Source organism: Oncorhynchus clarkii, chromosome 23 (genome assembly GCF_045791955.1).
Source record: "Oncorhynchus clarkii lewisi isolate Uvic-CL-2024 chromosome 23, UVic_Ocla_1.0, whole genome shotgun sequence".
Taxonomy (NCBI): Eukaryota; Metazoa; Chordata; class Actinopteri; order Salmoniformes; family Salmonidae; genus Oncorhynchus; species Oncorhynchus clarkii.
Window position 1 is genome coordinate 7,139,440 of NC_092169.1, and position 13,684 is coordinate 7,153,123.

Genomic DNA, 13,684 nt, shown 5'->3' on the forward strand with positions numbered 1-13,684 from the left:
ATTATGGGCTATTAACACCATTTATAATGAAAAAGACCAATAAGCAGACTCCAAGCAAAAGAAAAGAGGTTTAAAAAGTGTGAGGGTGGAGTGACGTGAGCTGTGTGGATTTGGGGGCCCGCAATCCAGGGTCCCGGTCCGGTACACTGAAGAAAATGGCGTTGAATTATTCAGGGACCAGGAGTGCAGCAGAAAGCCTCCAGCGTGTTGGATATAGTATGTGGAGAGACTTCTATACCGGTATCTGGTGACTCATCTCGCTCTGGAGGGAACACAGTTACCTCGTATGACACCAGTGACTGGCGGCGGCACAGGACTTTACAGCACAATGATGCTAGTTCCTTGATATGTGGCTTTTACTTGTTGGTCTAAGAATAGAGGTTTAAACAGGGGGGGGACTAAAACTCACATCTATACATATATTGTGAGAAGGCAGGCTCAAGAGACATCAAGGATGAACATTTCTAGGTGGTGTCTGTGTTCCAGATCAGAATTAGGTGAGGGTTAGGGCATTTTTATAATGCGGCATGGACAGAGTTTACTGGCGCATCTTTTCTAACCTTGTGGAAACACGGTACTTGGCAAAAGCCCTCCGTCGTAATCATGAAGTGTTGTTGCATTTATCATCTTTGATCATTTAATTTGTCTTCAAAATGTAAGTGCAGGCAATTCAGAAAGTATTCAGACCCCTTCACATTTCACATTTTGTTATGTTATAGCCTTATTCTAAAATGGATTAAATAAAGTTTTTCCTCATCAATCTACACACAATACCCCATAATCACAAAGCAAAAAGTTTTTTTTATTTTTTTATTGTTGCAAATAAAAAAATAAACAGAAATGCCTTATTTACATAAGTATACAGAACCTTTGCTATGCAACTTGAAATTGAGCTCCGGTGCATCCTGTTACCACTGATCATTCTTGAGATGTTGCTACAACTTGATTGGAAACTGTGTTAAATTCAATTGATTGGCATGATTTGGAAATGCATACAATTGTCTATATAAGGTCCCACAGTTGACAATGCATGTCAGAACAAAAACCAAGCCATGAGGTTGAAGGAATTGTCAGTAGAGCTCCGAGAGAGGATTGTGTCGAGGCACAGATCTGGGAAAGGGTACCAAAACATTTCAGCAGCATTGAAGGTCCCCAAGAACACAGTGGCCTCCATCATTCTTACATGGAAGAAGTTTGGAACCACCAAGACTCTTCCTAGAGCTGGCCGCCCAGCCAAACTGAGCAAGCGGGGGAGAAGGGCCTTGGTCAGGGAGGTGACCAAGAATCCGATGGTCACTCTGACAGAGCTCCAGAGTTCATCTGTGGAGATGAGAGAACTTTCCAGAAGGACAACCATCTCTGCAGCACGCCACCAATCGGGCCTTTATTGTAGAGTGGCCAGGCTGTGTGGATGTTTTTCAGCGGCAGGGACTGGTAGACTAGTCAGGATCAACGGCGCAAAGTACAGAGAGATCCTTGATGAAAACCTGCTCCAGAGCAGTCTGATGAAACCCAGATTGAACTCGTTGGCCTGAATGCCTAGTGTCACAGACCACAGACTGGGGCGAAGGTTCACCTTCCAACAGGACAATGACCCTAGGCACACAGCCAAGACAACGCAGGAGTGGCTTCGGGACAAGTCTCTGAATGTCCTTGAGTGGCCCAGCCAGAGCCCGGACTTGAACCTGATCGAACATCTCTGGAGAGACCTGAAAATAACTGTGCAGTGATGCTCCCCATCCAACCTGACGAGAAGAATGGGAGAAACTCCCCAAATACAGGTTTGCCAAGCTTGTAATCGCTGCCAAAGGTGCATCAACAAAGTACTGAGTAAAGGGTCTGAATACTTATGTAAGTGTGAGATTAGTTAAAAATAAAAATAAACATTTGCAAAAAAAACATGTTGTTTTGTCTTTATGAGGTATTGTGTGTGTAGATTTGATGAAGGGAAAAAACGATTTAATCCAGTTTAGAATAAGGATGTAACGTCACAAAATGCGGAAAAAGTTAAGGGGTCTGAATACTTTCTGAAGGCATCGTATATGATATTACACCGTCTTCAGCCCACAGAGGGTTGCATGAACAAATACAAGCAGATGGCTTAGAGTCTGACTCAGAGTTAAGAACACTGCATGAGGTGTGTGACTTCATACTGGATTACTGCCTTATACTGAAGGGCTTTCACTGTGAGCTGTCAATCTGGGATCAATAAAACAGCAGGACAGTATCCGGCTTCATAACCACGCAATCAAAAAGCCATTAGAAAGGCAAACAAATACATGAATGAAAATGCAGACTTTTGCCTCAATCATCCTTATTATGTACTAAAGCTACAGTTGAAGTCGGAAGTTTACATACACCTTAGCCAAATACATTTAAACTCAGTTTTTCACAATTCCTGACATTTAATCCTAACAAAAATTCCCTGTCTTAGGTCAGTTAGGATCACCATTTTATTTTAAGAATGTGAAATGTCAGAATAATAGTAGAGAGTGATTTATTTCTTCACATTCCCAATGGGTCAGAAGTTTAAATACACACAAATAGTATTTGGTAGCATTGCCTTTAAATTGTTTAACTTGGGTAAAATGTTTTGGGTAGCCTTCCACAAGCTTCCCACAATAAGTTGGGTGAATTTTGGCCCATTCCTCCTGACAGAGCTGGTGTAACTAAGTCAGGTTTGTAGGCCTCCTTGTCTCGCATACGCCTTTTCAGTTCTGCCCACACATTTTCTATACGATTGAGGTCAGGGCTTTGTGATGGCCACTCCAATACCTTGACATTCTTGTCCTTGAGCCATTTTGCCACAACTTTGGAAGTATGCTTGGTGTCATTGTCGATTTGGAAGACCCATTTGCGACCAAGCTTCAACTTCCTGACTGATGTCTTGAGCTGTTGCTTCAATATATCCACATAATTTTCCTGCCTCATGATGCCATCTATTTTGTGAAGTGCACCAGTCCCTCCTGCAGCAAAGCACCCACACAACATCATGCTGCCACCCCCATGCTTCACGGTTGGGATGGTGTTCTTCTGCTTGCAAGCATCCCCCTTTTTCCTCCAAACATAATGATGGAGGACAGAGGACATTTCTCCAAAAAGTACGATCTTTGTCCCCATGTGCAGTTGCAAACCGTAGTCTGGCTTTTTTATGGCGGTTTCAGAGCAGTGGCTTCTTCCTTGCTGAGCGGCCTTTCAGGTTATGTCGATATAGGACTCGTTTTACTGTGGATATAGATACTTTTGTACCGGTTTCCTCCAGCATCTTCACAAGGTCTTTTGCTGTTGTTCTGGGATTGAGTCGCTCTTCTCGCACCAAAGTACATTCATCTCTAGGAGACAGAACGTGTCTCCTTCCTGAGCGGTATGACGGCTGGTGTTTATACTTGCGTACTATTGTTTGTACAGATGAACCTGGTACCTTCAGGCGTTTGGAAATTTCTCCCAAGGTTGAACCAGACTTGGAGGTCTACAATGTTTCCCATGATGTCAAGCAAAGAGGCACTGAGTTTGAAGGTAGGCCTTGAAATACATTCACAGATACACCTCCAATTGACTCAAATAAGGTCAACTAGCCTATCAGAAGCTTCTAAAGCTATGCCATCATTTTCTGGAATTTTCCAAGCTGTTTAAAGGCAAAGTCAACTTAGTGTATGTAAACTTCTGACCCACTGGAATTGTGATATAATTCACTGTAAGTTAAATAATCTGTCTGTAAACAATTTTTGGAAAAATTACTTGTGTCATGCAAAGTGGATGTCCTAACCCACTTGCCAAAACTATAGTTTGTTAACAAGAAATTTGTGGAGTGGTTGAAAAACGAGATTTAATGACTCCAACCTAAGTGTATGTAAACTTCCGACTTCAACTGTACATAGAGAATGTCTGATGCTGAACACATGTTATGGATTACAATTAAGACAAATTCAACATGGCTAAATACAGAACGGTAAGTCAATTGAATATACTGGACCAAATGAAAGTCCAAAAGGAACACACACGCACGCACACAATCAAAAATCAATCCATAAAATCAAAAATTATGTCGATGAAAATGGACCTATAGCGAAAATAAACGGCAAATACTGTGAAGCCATGATTACATTCCAGATTAGGTATTGTATTTAGAAAGGGACAAAGATTAAAACAACTTTGCATTTTTTCAAATGATCTGAACTCTCTCCACCAGAATATCTAGGGGTGGGGACATCTGATAAGCACACTGATTAAATACTTAAAAGGTTGGCTGAACACAGAGGAAAACATATCAAATCATTCTCCTCTTCACACTAGTTACTAGTGTAACATCCTCTGTGAACCCTCACAACGGAGACTGGGTAGTACACCAACAAAAATACTTTCCTGATCAGGAAATTGTCAACGGTAAAGAAATAGCAAAAATCTCATCAACCAGCCCTGTCATACTATGCAGACCTTTCGCCTTCGATTATTCCTTGTCACTTTGATATTCTGGAAACATACTGTTGTTACTGAATACATTGCTAACAGAAGTGGTACACAATGAGAATTGAAGGCATATTCAAGGAGAATTATCCCCCTCCCAGGGCCTAGTGAATATTTCCAAAACACATCCACAAAAATGCCTTGAAGGTTGTCGTGGTTCTTCTGAAAAACACTGTGTTTCATGCCATTTAGGTCTTCCTTTGTAATACCCCATGTAAAGTACCAGAGTTAACGATAGAACTATAGGCCTGTTTGTTTCTTGAAATGAAAATACAGATGACTAAATCCAATGACAGATCAATAACCAGAACAAAAGTGAAAGAATAGAAATACTTTGACTGTTCTCGATCATCAACGTCCAGACCTCAGCCATAAAATAGTTGCATAAAAATTGAAATGTCAAAATCAAAATTATTTGAATGAAGAAGCGATTGAAGAAATAAAAAAGGTAACAATTACGATAATAGAAAGACAAATCAATGAAAACTATGTGTTATTGAGAAAATAAACTTGAGTGAGCCTGACAATTTCAGGAATTCATTGAGGGTGACCTTCCTAGTTCTTGTGTAGTTGACCAATTACAGAGAAGAGAGCCCTTAAGAGTGGGTGCTCAACAGACTGCTGCACACTTCAGGTGCTTCAGAGGGGCATCAGAATAGATCTTTTCTGGGAATTGGGGGGTTAGAAACCCCCTCAGACAGAGAGGGATAGGCACTGAGAGTCTGTGTGGGGGTCCGTTCCACCATCCACTCACACCAGACAACAGCATGCGCTTGCAAGTGCTTGCCCTCTTCACCATTCGTCCATTCAGAGATGGAGGTAAAGTTCTCCTGTTATCAGATTCCTGCATGACATATCATTTCTCTAGGGGGGAGGGGGGATCCAGGGTAAAAGAGAACAAACAAGGGAGAAGGCAACAACTCCCTCCATCCTCCATATCGCCGATCATCTCAAGACACGAGATGAAACGTTGCACCGTCTGGGCTGTTCCAGGAGAACACACACTGGCTGGATGTTTACACACAGGAAATGACCCTGCATGGCTATCTCCTGTAGTCGCCATTCTCCTCTCTGCAACACTTTTGGAGTGTTTGAGAGACAGAAAACTAACCTCATTCAGAAACCCCTGTCGGACCCTTTGTTCTGCTACTGGAGGAGATTGTAGGTTTTACAGTGGAAAACAAAGAAAAGAACAAGGCAAACTTTACCATTCAACCGGCAGCCAGGCATCACACATATCTTTTAAAGAACAGTCAGCTCTCGAATGTGGTTACTAGAGAATGTGTGTATTTCCTGACTAAACTCATGAGAGACAGCAGCACGGACAAAGGAAGGACCAACACGAATCATCTCTCTCTTTTCTGGTAAGATAAAGAGTCCACAGACCATTGAAGAGTTAGTCTGTCAGATGACCGATGAAGTGAGAGGAGTAAAGTCCCCTAGTCTCAGTCCAGCAGGTTACCATGCTCCTGTGCCCGGGTCAGGCTGTCTTTGCGGTGCAGGTGGTGGACTCCCATCCTCTTTGCACTCTTCAGGGGTCGGCCGGGGGTGGAAGTGGAGGAGTTTGCGGGAAGGGGAGGGGTGTTTTTTGTGTAGTCCTCTAGCCCTGCCAGGACCCGGGGGGCTTTGACGGGGAAGTCCTGTGGCAGGATGTCTCTCTCCTCTGCAGAACTGCCTACAGACCCAGTCTCGTCCACAAAATCATTCCTATTGGCCTCCGCCGGGCTGGTCTCCACAGTGATGGCCGTTGACACGGTGTCGCCACTGGTGTTGTCTCGGTCGTTGTCCAGGGCCATCAGCAGCTGCTCGCTTTCCTCCGTGGAGAAGTCTGCTCCATAATGCCCCCTCCTGGTGCGGAGGTCAGCCATGCTGCTGGTGTCAGTGTCCAGGCTGGACTCTCGGCTTGCTGTCCAGCTGCGGGTGGAGGACCCCTCCTCCCCGTCTGAGTAGGCCCCCCGTAGTGCCCCCCTGTCGGAACCCCCGCCCACTGGCTTGCCGGTCCGGGTCCTCTCCAGGTCCTTGACCGTCTCGCTGCTGAAGGAGGTGCGGTTGACCAGGGTGCCCTCAGAGGATGGTGCCATCTTCTCCACAAACATGCGCTGCCAGTTGGCCAGCAGGTCCTCCTCGGAGCTACCTGAGCTGGCAAAGGCGCTGGGGGGCTGAGGGGGGCTGCTGAAGGGGCTGGACTGGTTGGAGAGAGGGTCTGCTGTGTCCAGCTGAGTAGGGGTGCGGCAGGGGTCACGCTGCCCCCCTCCCCCTGAGGAGGAGGACGTCCCAGATCGCCAGCCCCCGTCCGACACAGCGGGGCTGTTTGGCACGGTGCGCTGGCGCTCGTTCTCCTCGTCGTTCTGCACCAGGCTGAGGGAGATGGCCTGGCGTGTTGCGTAGGTGCAGTTGGGCAGGGGGCTGTTCTTGGGGATCTTCACCTTGTCGTCCGAGGAGAACTCGATCACCTTGCGGCCGGGATAGAGGGGGTGGGGCGGAGGGGGGGCTGGGTAGGGGTTGAGCTTCTCGAAGGCACCACCCTCTCTACCCTCCTCTCCTGATTGGCCGTCTGCTGACAGGCTGCTCTGGCTCCGACACATGCCGTTCTGCTGGAGAAGCTCCTGGGCCTGGCTGCTCTGGGCTGGGGCCCTGCTGCTGTGACCGGGACCCCCGTTCTCTCTACCCCCTCCTCCTGCCTGGGGCCCAGTCATGTCCACATGCACAAACACGTCCTCTGCCTGGGGCCGGCCTGCGCTGCTGCTGGACTGGGCAGAGTTGAGCACCAGAGGCTCAGGCTTCTCCAGGATGCGGGCAATGACTGAGGTGGGCACCACGTCGGCGGGCGTCAGGCTCATGGTGTCGGAGTCCTGGCCCTGGGCCCCCTGGGAACTCTTATCCGGCAGACTGGCCTTCATGTGCTTGTTCACCATGTCCTGCAGCTCATAGGGCAGCTGGAAGACAAGAGGAGACAAACACAAAACGTGACAGGTTTTGCAGACGGGCAAAGACATGTCAAACTCAGAACGAATTTCTGAACATTAAAGTACTTAATATTAGATGTAACTTGTAAAGAAAACATGTTAATTAATAATGAGAACAACCCCCCACCTGCACTCTCTCCCAATTCCCTCAAATAACTGCAACTACTTTAAAAAGGTCCAATGTAGCTGTTTTTATCTCAATATCAAATCATTTCTAGGTAACAATTAAGTACCGTACTGTGATTGTTTTCAATTAAAATGGTCAAAAAGAAGAAACAAAATAGCTTCTTTGCAAAGAGCAATTTCTCAAGCAAGAATTTTGTTTGGACTGTCTGGAAGTTGTCTGAGTGGGGAGGGGGAAACAGAAAACTAGCTGTTATTGGCAGAGAGGTTTGGAACTCTTTCTTATTGCTCATGTAAATTCCATCCCACCAAAACAGGCTGAAATTCTTGCCAGTCTTTTCAAACAGCTCTTACACTAAAAAGAGCATTATCCCAACCTCAGTGTGGAAATATATATATAAAACATTTAAAAATCTGCATCTCACAAGGGCTGACAAATCTTTCCCGACTTGCTGTGCTTTTAAACAGCATGTGATTCCACTTTAAGAGCTCGCAGTGGGAGTATTTAGATTATCATGTCAAATGCATTACGCGTTAACTTTCCCTAATAACCGAGTGGCAAAGACTTAGCACTCATATCTCTCCCATGCAAGGACTTTGTGCTCCGATCTAAATTAGAAAGTGGCACATCTCAGTGGGATACGAGTGGCGTCACGATTGTCAATTACAGTTCCAGATGATTTCTAAAAGAGCTGATGTGATCCTGTAGTGGATCAGTCTCTCTGTGTAAGAGCAGTGAATGACACTAACACACGGCTGCCAGGTTAGACATCACGGGGGTGTCTGATGCTTGATATGTGAATGGAAGAGAACAGTGGGATCTATCAGTCACCGCTGTGAAGGAGACCGTCTCCTGCTGCCTTTCTTCCCTGGCCACCAAATGTCTCCTTGTCCCTGACTCCATGTTCACAGGAACAAAAAGCAGAGAGAACAAGGGAAAAAAAAGGCTCACCTCCAATGAGATAATTGAAGGCGGGGTGAGAAAGAAAGAAAGTGAGGAGCTGAAGTAAAGAAAAAGGCCGGCATCTAGGGCCCTTCGATCACGGTGATACTGGGTGTGACGAGCCAAGGCTGTGATATTGATATGTGGAAAATGGGCAGAGAGAGAATAAGTGATTCCACAGTCCCCGCTCACTGATGCCCTAACGATCCTGGTGAGCAACGATCGGCACGCCCGCCTCTCCCTCATTTCCTCTGGTCAGTGGGGTGGGCCAGGCAGGATCAATACAACTGTATAGGGCTGCCAGGTGACTCCTCTACTGGTCAGAATTGTACACGACATACCCCTGTGACCTCTGCCCAATTGCGTATAGCGATCAAACAAGCTGCCAAGAGTCATGGGTCAATGACTCATGATGAGCTTACAAGCAGCTCCTGTATCACATCCATGTGGACACAAAGGTTATATACAGTCGTTGCCAAAAGTTTTGAGAATGACACAAATATTAATTTTCACAAAGTCTGCTGCCTCAGTGTCTTTAGTGTCAGATGTTATTATGGAATACTGAAGTATAATTACAAGCATTTCATAAGTGTCAAAGGCTTTTATTGACAATTACATGAAGTTGATGCGCAGAGTCAATATTTGCTGCGTTTCATTCTTCAGTGAGCGAGATACCTTTTTTTAGCACCCTTCTTTCCTATAAAACATTGGCTGTGTTATTATAAGCACTGCAGACAACCATTGTGATGCAAATCTGCATGGGTCCATTGATGGCCACAGTCATGGTCATTTTACATGCTATTGTACTAACCGCTTACTCACTGCAAATTATAACAATACGCTTAAACTCAACAATAGAGGAACAGTTTGAGGCAAAGTGGGTATACTATATATGGCATAATGCCTGGGGAGACAAAAGCATAGCTCTCTCAGAACAATCACATGTGCAGCAGTGTGAATTGGTGCTCACAGACAGCCAATCCACTCTAGTGATAAGCTTCAGGACTGGGCTGCTGGGAAACTCCTGCCATGCTGTATAATTGACTTGTGTTTCCTTAGCCAATCTTCAGAATCCATCAAATCTCCCACAGATGGCTGCTGCCTGCCTGATAAGATGATTTGTATACACGGCTACTTTTCCGACCCCCTCCTAGGGAGCAGCTCACTTGGACACAGGATGACTCAATGGTTTCTGCCTGCCAGCCTGTTTGTCTCTCTGCCCGCCTGCCTGTCTGCTTGCCTCTCCATGTCCATACTGCCAGATCTTTTGCAAGGAGGACTCTATAACCATGGTTATCCAGGTTTCCCTTTGGTGTACTTTTATCATGCTTCCTCTCAGTCTTACTTTTTCTCTCATAATGGATAAGGACTGTCAAGGGGACATTGCCTTATGGCCAATGCTTTGATTTTCAAAAATATGGTCATCTTCAAGACACTTCACTTGTTTGTATTTGCAAAAATAGCTCACTGCAGCAATTGGATCTCAGTCTGTAGACCCATTTCAAGAACTACCCCTTTCTGCGACTATGTTTTCATCTAGGTCCTGAGTGGCTTAGTTGGTAAGAGGTTGGTGCTGGCAGGGCTAAGATGTTTGAAATGCCAAGATGCTACAAATGTATGCACTCATTGTACCAAACCCCCCACAGCTGATGTCCACGGCCCCGCAAAAATCTAACTAGAGTAATAAAAAAAATCCACATACAAATCTGCCTGTTTAAAGTAGAGATCTCAGTTTTGCATGGGCTGCGTCTCAATTCACCGCCTCCGCCGATGTCGGCCTGCCCCATCGGCGGTGAAAGGTGGCAGAGCTACAGCAGTGTTTGTCAGACCATGAGACGTCCCGAAAATTGGCCATGAAAACATCTGTGGCGTCCGAACGGTTGTTTTGCTCTACGACGCCCACAAGACTGGACTGAATGTAGCCTGGTACCAGTTTGAAAAATGAATGGCAGTATGGAGGTAGTTTAGTGCATATAAAAAAGGGGTGAAATATGTGTAAAACTTTCTTATATCGCCCAGATATAGGAGAGAGACTTAAAAACAAACGACCTTTAGATATTTTTTTGTTGACCATCTATTTTTCCATGTATGAATCTGTTATTCAATGCGTTTCTATGGGCTAATAGCAGTAAAGCCTGATTCAATGTTCCATCAAATAATGTTTTAACACACACACCTAAAGGGCTCCTAAAATTCTAAATCAAATAGCTAAATTTTAGCTAAATTAGCTAAATTTTGTTAGTTAGATTACTTGTTGGTTATTACTGCATTGTCGGAACTAGAAGCACAAGCATTTCGCTACACTCGCATTAACATCTGCTAACCATGTGTATGTGACAAATAAAATTTGATTTGATTTTAAATGATTCTTGGTATGATCATCTTAAAACAGCGCCCCCCCCCCAACCCTGCTTCTTCTAAGTGGCATATACTGTACATAACAAAATCAGTCTCACAATCTCAGACAAAACAAGGGGGTAAATTGCTAGCTCACTTGTTGAATAAGGGCATGAGTACATGCAATCAGTGTTTGAACTAGCTGCTGAATCTGGATGCATTTGAATACCTGAGAAGTTTAAAGTAGATCAAGTGAAATGTGTGTTGAAGTACAAAAGTTGCCTTTGGCGTAGAACCACCAGGTAAGCAAAACGCTCACTCTTTCAACTAATGCTTGACAAATAGAGAGAGAATAAAATAGTTCACAAATAAATAAGCTGATCATAAAACAAATGAATAAAATGAGGTGTGCGACAGACCTGCAGCTTGTGGCAGATTGTTGGGTTTCCCAGCAGTATTCAATTATGGCAGAACTGCCAAAATTCCTTGCTCCGGCCAAACGCTACGCCACGCCCACAGACGTTAGTTTCTTCTCCGCAATTAGTCTGAACCTCCCAGAAGCCAATGGGTTGGGCCACAGCCAAGACACGTGGGTACAGCGGCATTTTGAAGATTCGTCTTTGATCCTCTGATTAGTTAGACATGATCTAAATCAGAGATGACCCCTCATTTTGACATCAACACAAACAACTTCAGCGATGGCAGTCTCAGACTGAAGAACAGAGCAAGAATTATACATCCCTTAAAAATAGCCCTGGCTGGCAGTCACTGCCTTGCAGCGACAACACGGCTGTCACATCGGCAGTAATAGTCCTCTAGAGACCAGAGCATCAGGCATTGAGACGGCACCGTCAATTCATACACTAACTAACTGAAGGTGTTTGAGCAGCAGGTAGCCCTGTGGATCAATGAACGAGGGAAAAAAAACTAAGGCGCACATTCAAACACTGTCTCTCATTTACTGAGAGGGATTGGATAATATTGGTTAATATCACAGGTAGTGGAAACCATGATGTCACAAAAATTCACTGAAAAGGGTCGGACTTTGGCACTAAAAATGAGGCGTCTACAAGTTTATTTATTCAGTTGAACAAAAAGTATAAACTGTTACATTTGAAATGTAATTCAAATCTTAACTGCAAATCAAGTGTATCCAGACATAAGCACTAGTTGTTCATTTCTTACAACCAACATGATAGTATTGACAGCAATGTTTAACATGTGATGCCCAACTTCCAATTAAAAGTATTCTTCACCTCTAGGGCGATTAAGTCCTAGACCACTGTTATACTACCCACAAGCAAGAATACAAGGCCCTCTCTCGGCCGTCATTCGGCAAATCAGATCATAACTCTGTACTCCTGCTTCCTGTTTACATCAGAAGCTCAAACAGGAAGCACCAGTGACCCGCTCAGGTGAGAAATGGTCACCAGAATCAGAGATTTTGCTACAGGACTGCTTTCTAAGCGCTGATTGGAATATGTTTCGAGACTCCGCCGATAACTTTGACGAACTAACCACCTGCCACCGACATCATTAGGAAATTAATCGGCGGCGTTGTCCCCACAGTGAAGGTTCGCTGCTTCCCCAATCAAAAGCCCTGGATTAACACGGAGGTTGGCGCTAATGGACAGGGCTACTGCACACAGGGCTATCGCAGACAACCCTGAGGCTACGGATGAGGACAAGAACAAGAAGTCCGGCTATGACGTCTGCAGAGTCATTAAAACAAACAAAAGGACAATATAGGAGGTGAAATCATACTACACAGGCTCCAATGCCTGCTGCATGTGGCAGGGGCTACAGTCCATTACGGATAACAAAGGAAGACCAAGCTGCCCAATGATGCTTCTCTACCAGACAAATGCTCTAAGGCTTCATGCCACAATGAGTACCAACCACCCTGTAGCACTCACATCTGTAATCATGAAGTGCTTTGAGAGGCTGGTTATGGCACCAACTCAATCATCCCAGTTTCTTCAAGTACCTCGGTGTCCAAATCACTAAGGACTTAAAATGGTCCACACACACGCACAGTCGTGAAGGTGCGACAGCGCCTCTTCCCCCTCAGGAGGTCGAAAAGGTTTTGCATGGGTCCCAAAAAGTTAAACAGCTGTACCACAGAGAATCTTGACAGGCGACATGACAGCTTGGTATGGCAATAGCACTGCCATCGATAGCATGGCGCTATAGAGGGTGGTGCGGACAACCCGGTACATCACTGGGTCCAAGCTCCCTGCCATCCAGGACCTCTATATCAGCCGGTGTGAAAGGAAGGCACGGAACAGCTAAAGACTCCAGCAACCCAAGCCACAGAGTGTTCTCTCCGCATCTGCACGGCAAGCAGTACTGGTGCATCAAGTCTGACACAAACAGGCTCCTGAACAGCTTGTATCCCCATGCTATAAGACAGCTAAATACATAACTAAATATCTAACAAAATGGCTACAGAAACGATAACCCTTATTTTCGCACTCTCTCTATGCACACTCACAGGACCCTAAACACTTCAGCACACAAACACTCACTTCATCATTTGCTCACACACACACACACACACACTCATGGAGTTATACTGACTCCACACACACACACACACACACACTCATCATATACGCTGCTGCAACTCTTTTTTATCATATCCTGACGCCTAGTAACCTTACCTATACATGTCCACTTTATCACTCCAGTATCCCTGCACATTGTAAATATGGAACAGACTGACTCTGTACATAGTACGCTTGCTTCATGTTCTTCTTAACGCTTGTGTGTTTTCGTTCTACCTTATGTTATTTTTAGTATTACATTGTTATTAATTACTGCATCGTTGGGTTTAGAGCTTTGCAAAAAA

General features: G+C 45.0%; 1 protein-coding gene across 3 annotated transcripts in view; it reads right to left on the bottom strand.

Moving 5' to 3' along the window:
* Positions 1 to 1,793: 1,793 nt before the first annotated feature.
* The window catches only part of LOC139381397 (tight junction-associated protein 1-like), a 127,284-nt gene continuing 115,393 nt past the window's right edge, over positions 1,794 to 13,684 (bottom strand). For 2 of the 3 annotated variants that reach the window (XM_071124896.1, XM_071124897.1), the window contains one exon: positions 4,827 to 7,400. In XM_071124896.1, coding sequence (XP_070980997.1) covers positions 5,910 to 7,400 — 1,491 coding nt within the window. In that variant the 3' untranslated portion in view covers positions 4,827 to 5,909. Of the gene's footprint in view, positions 7,401 to 13,684 lie in introns of all 3 variants that reach the window. The other variant, XM_071124898.1, reaches the window with a different exon arrangement.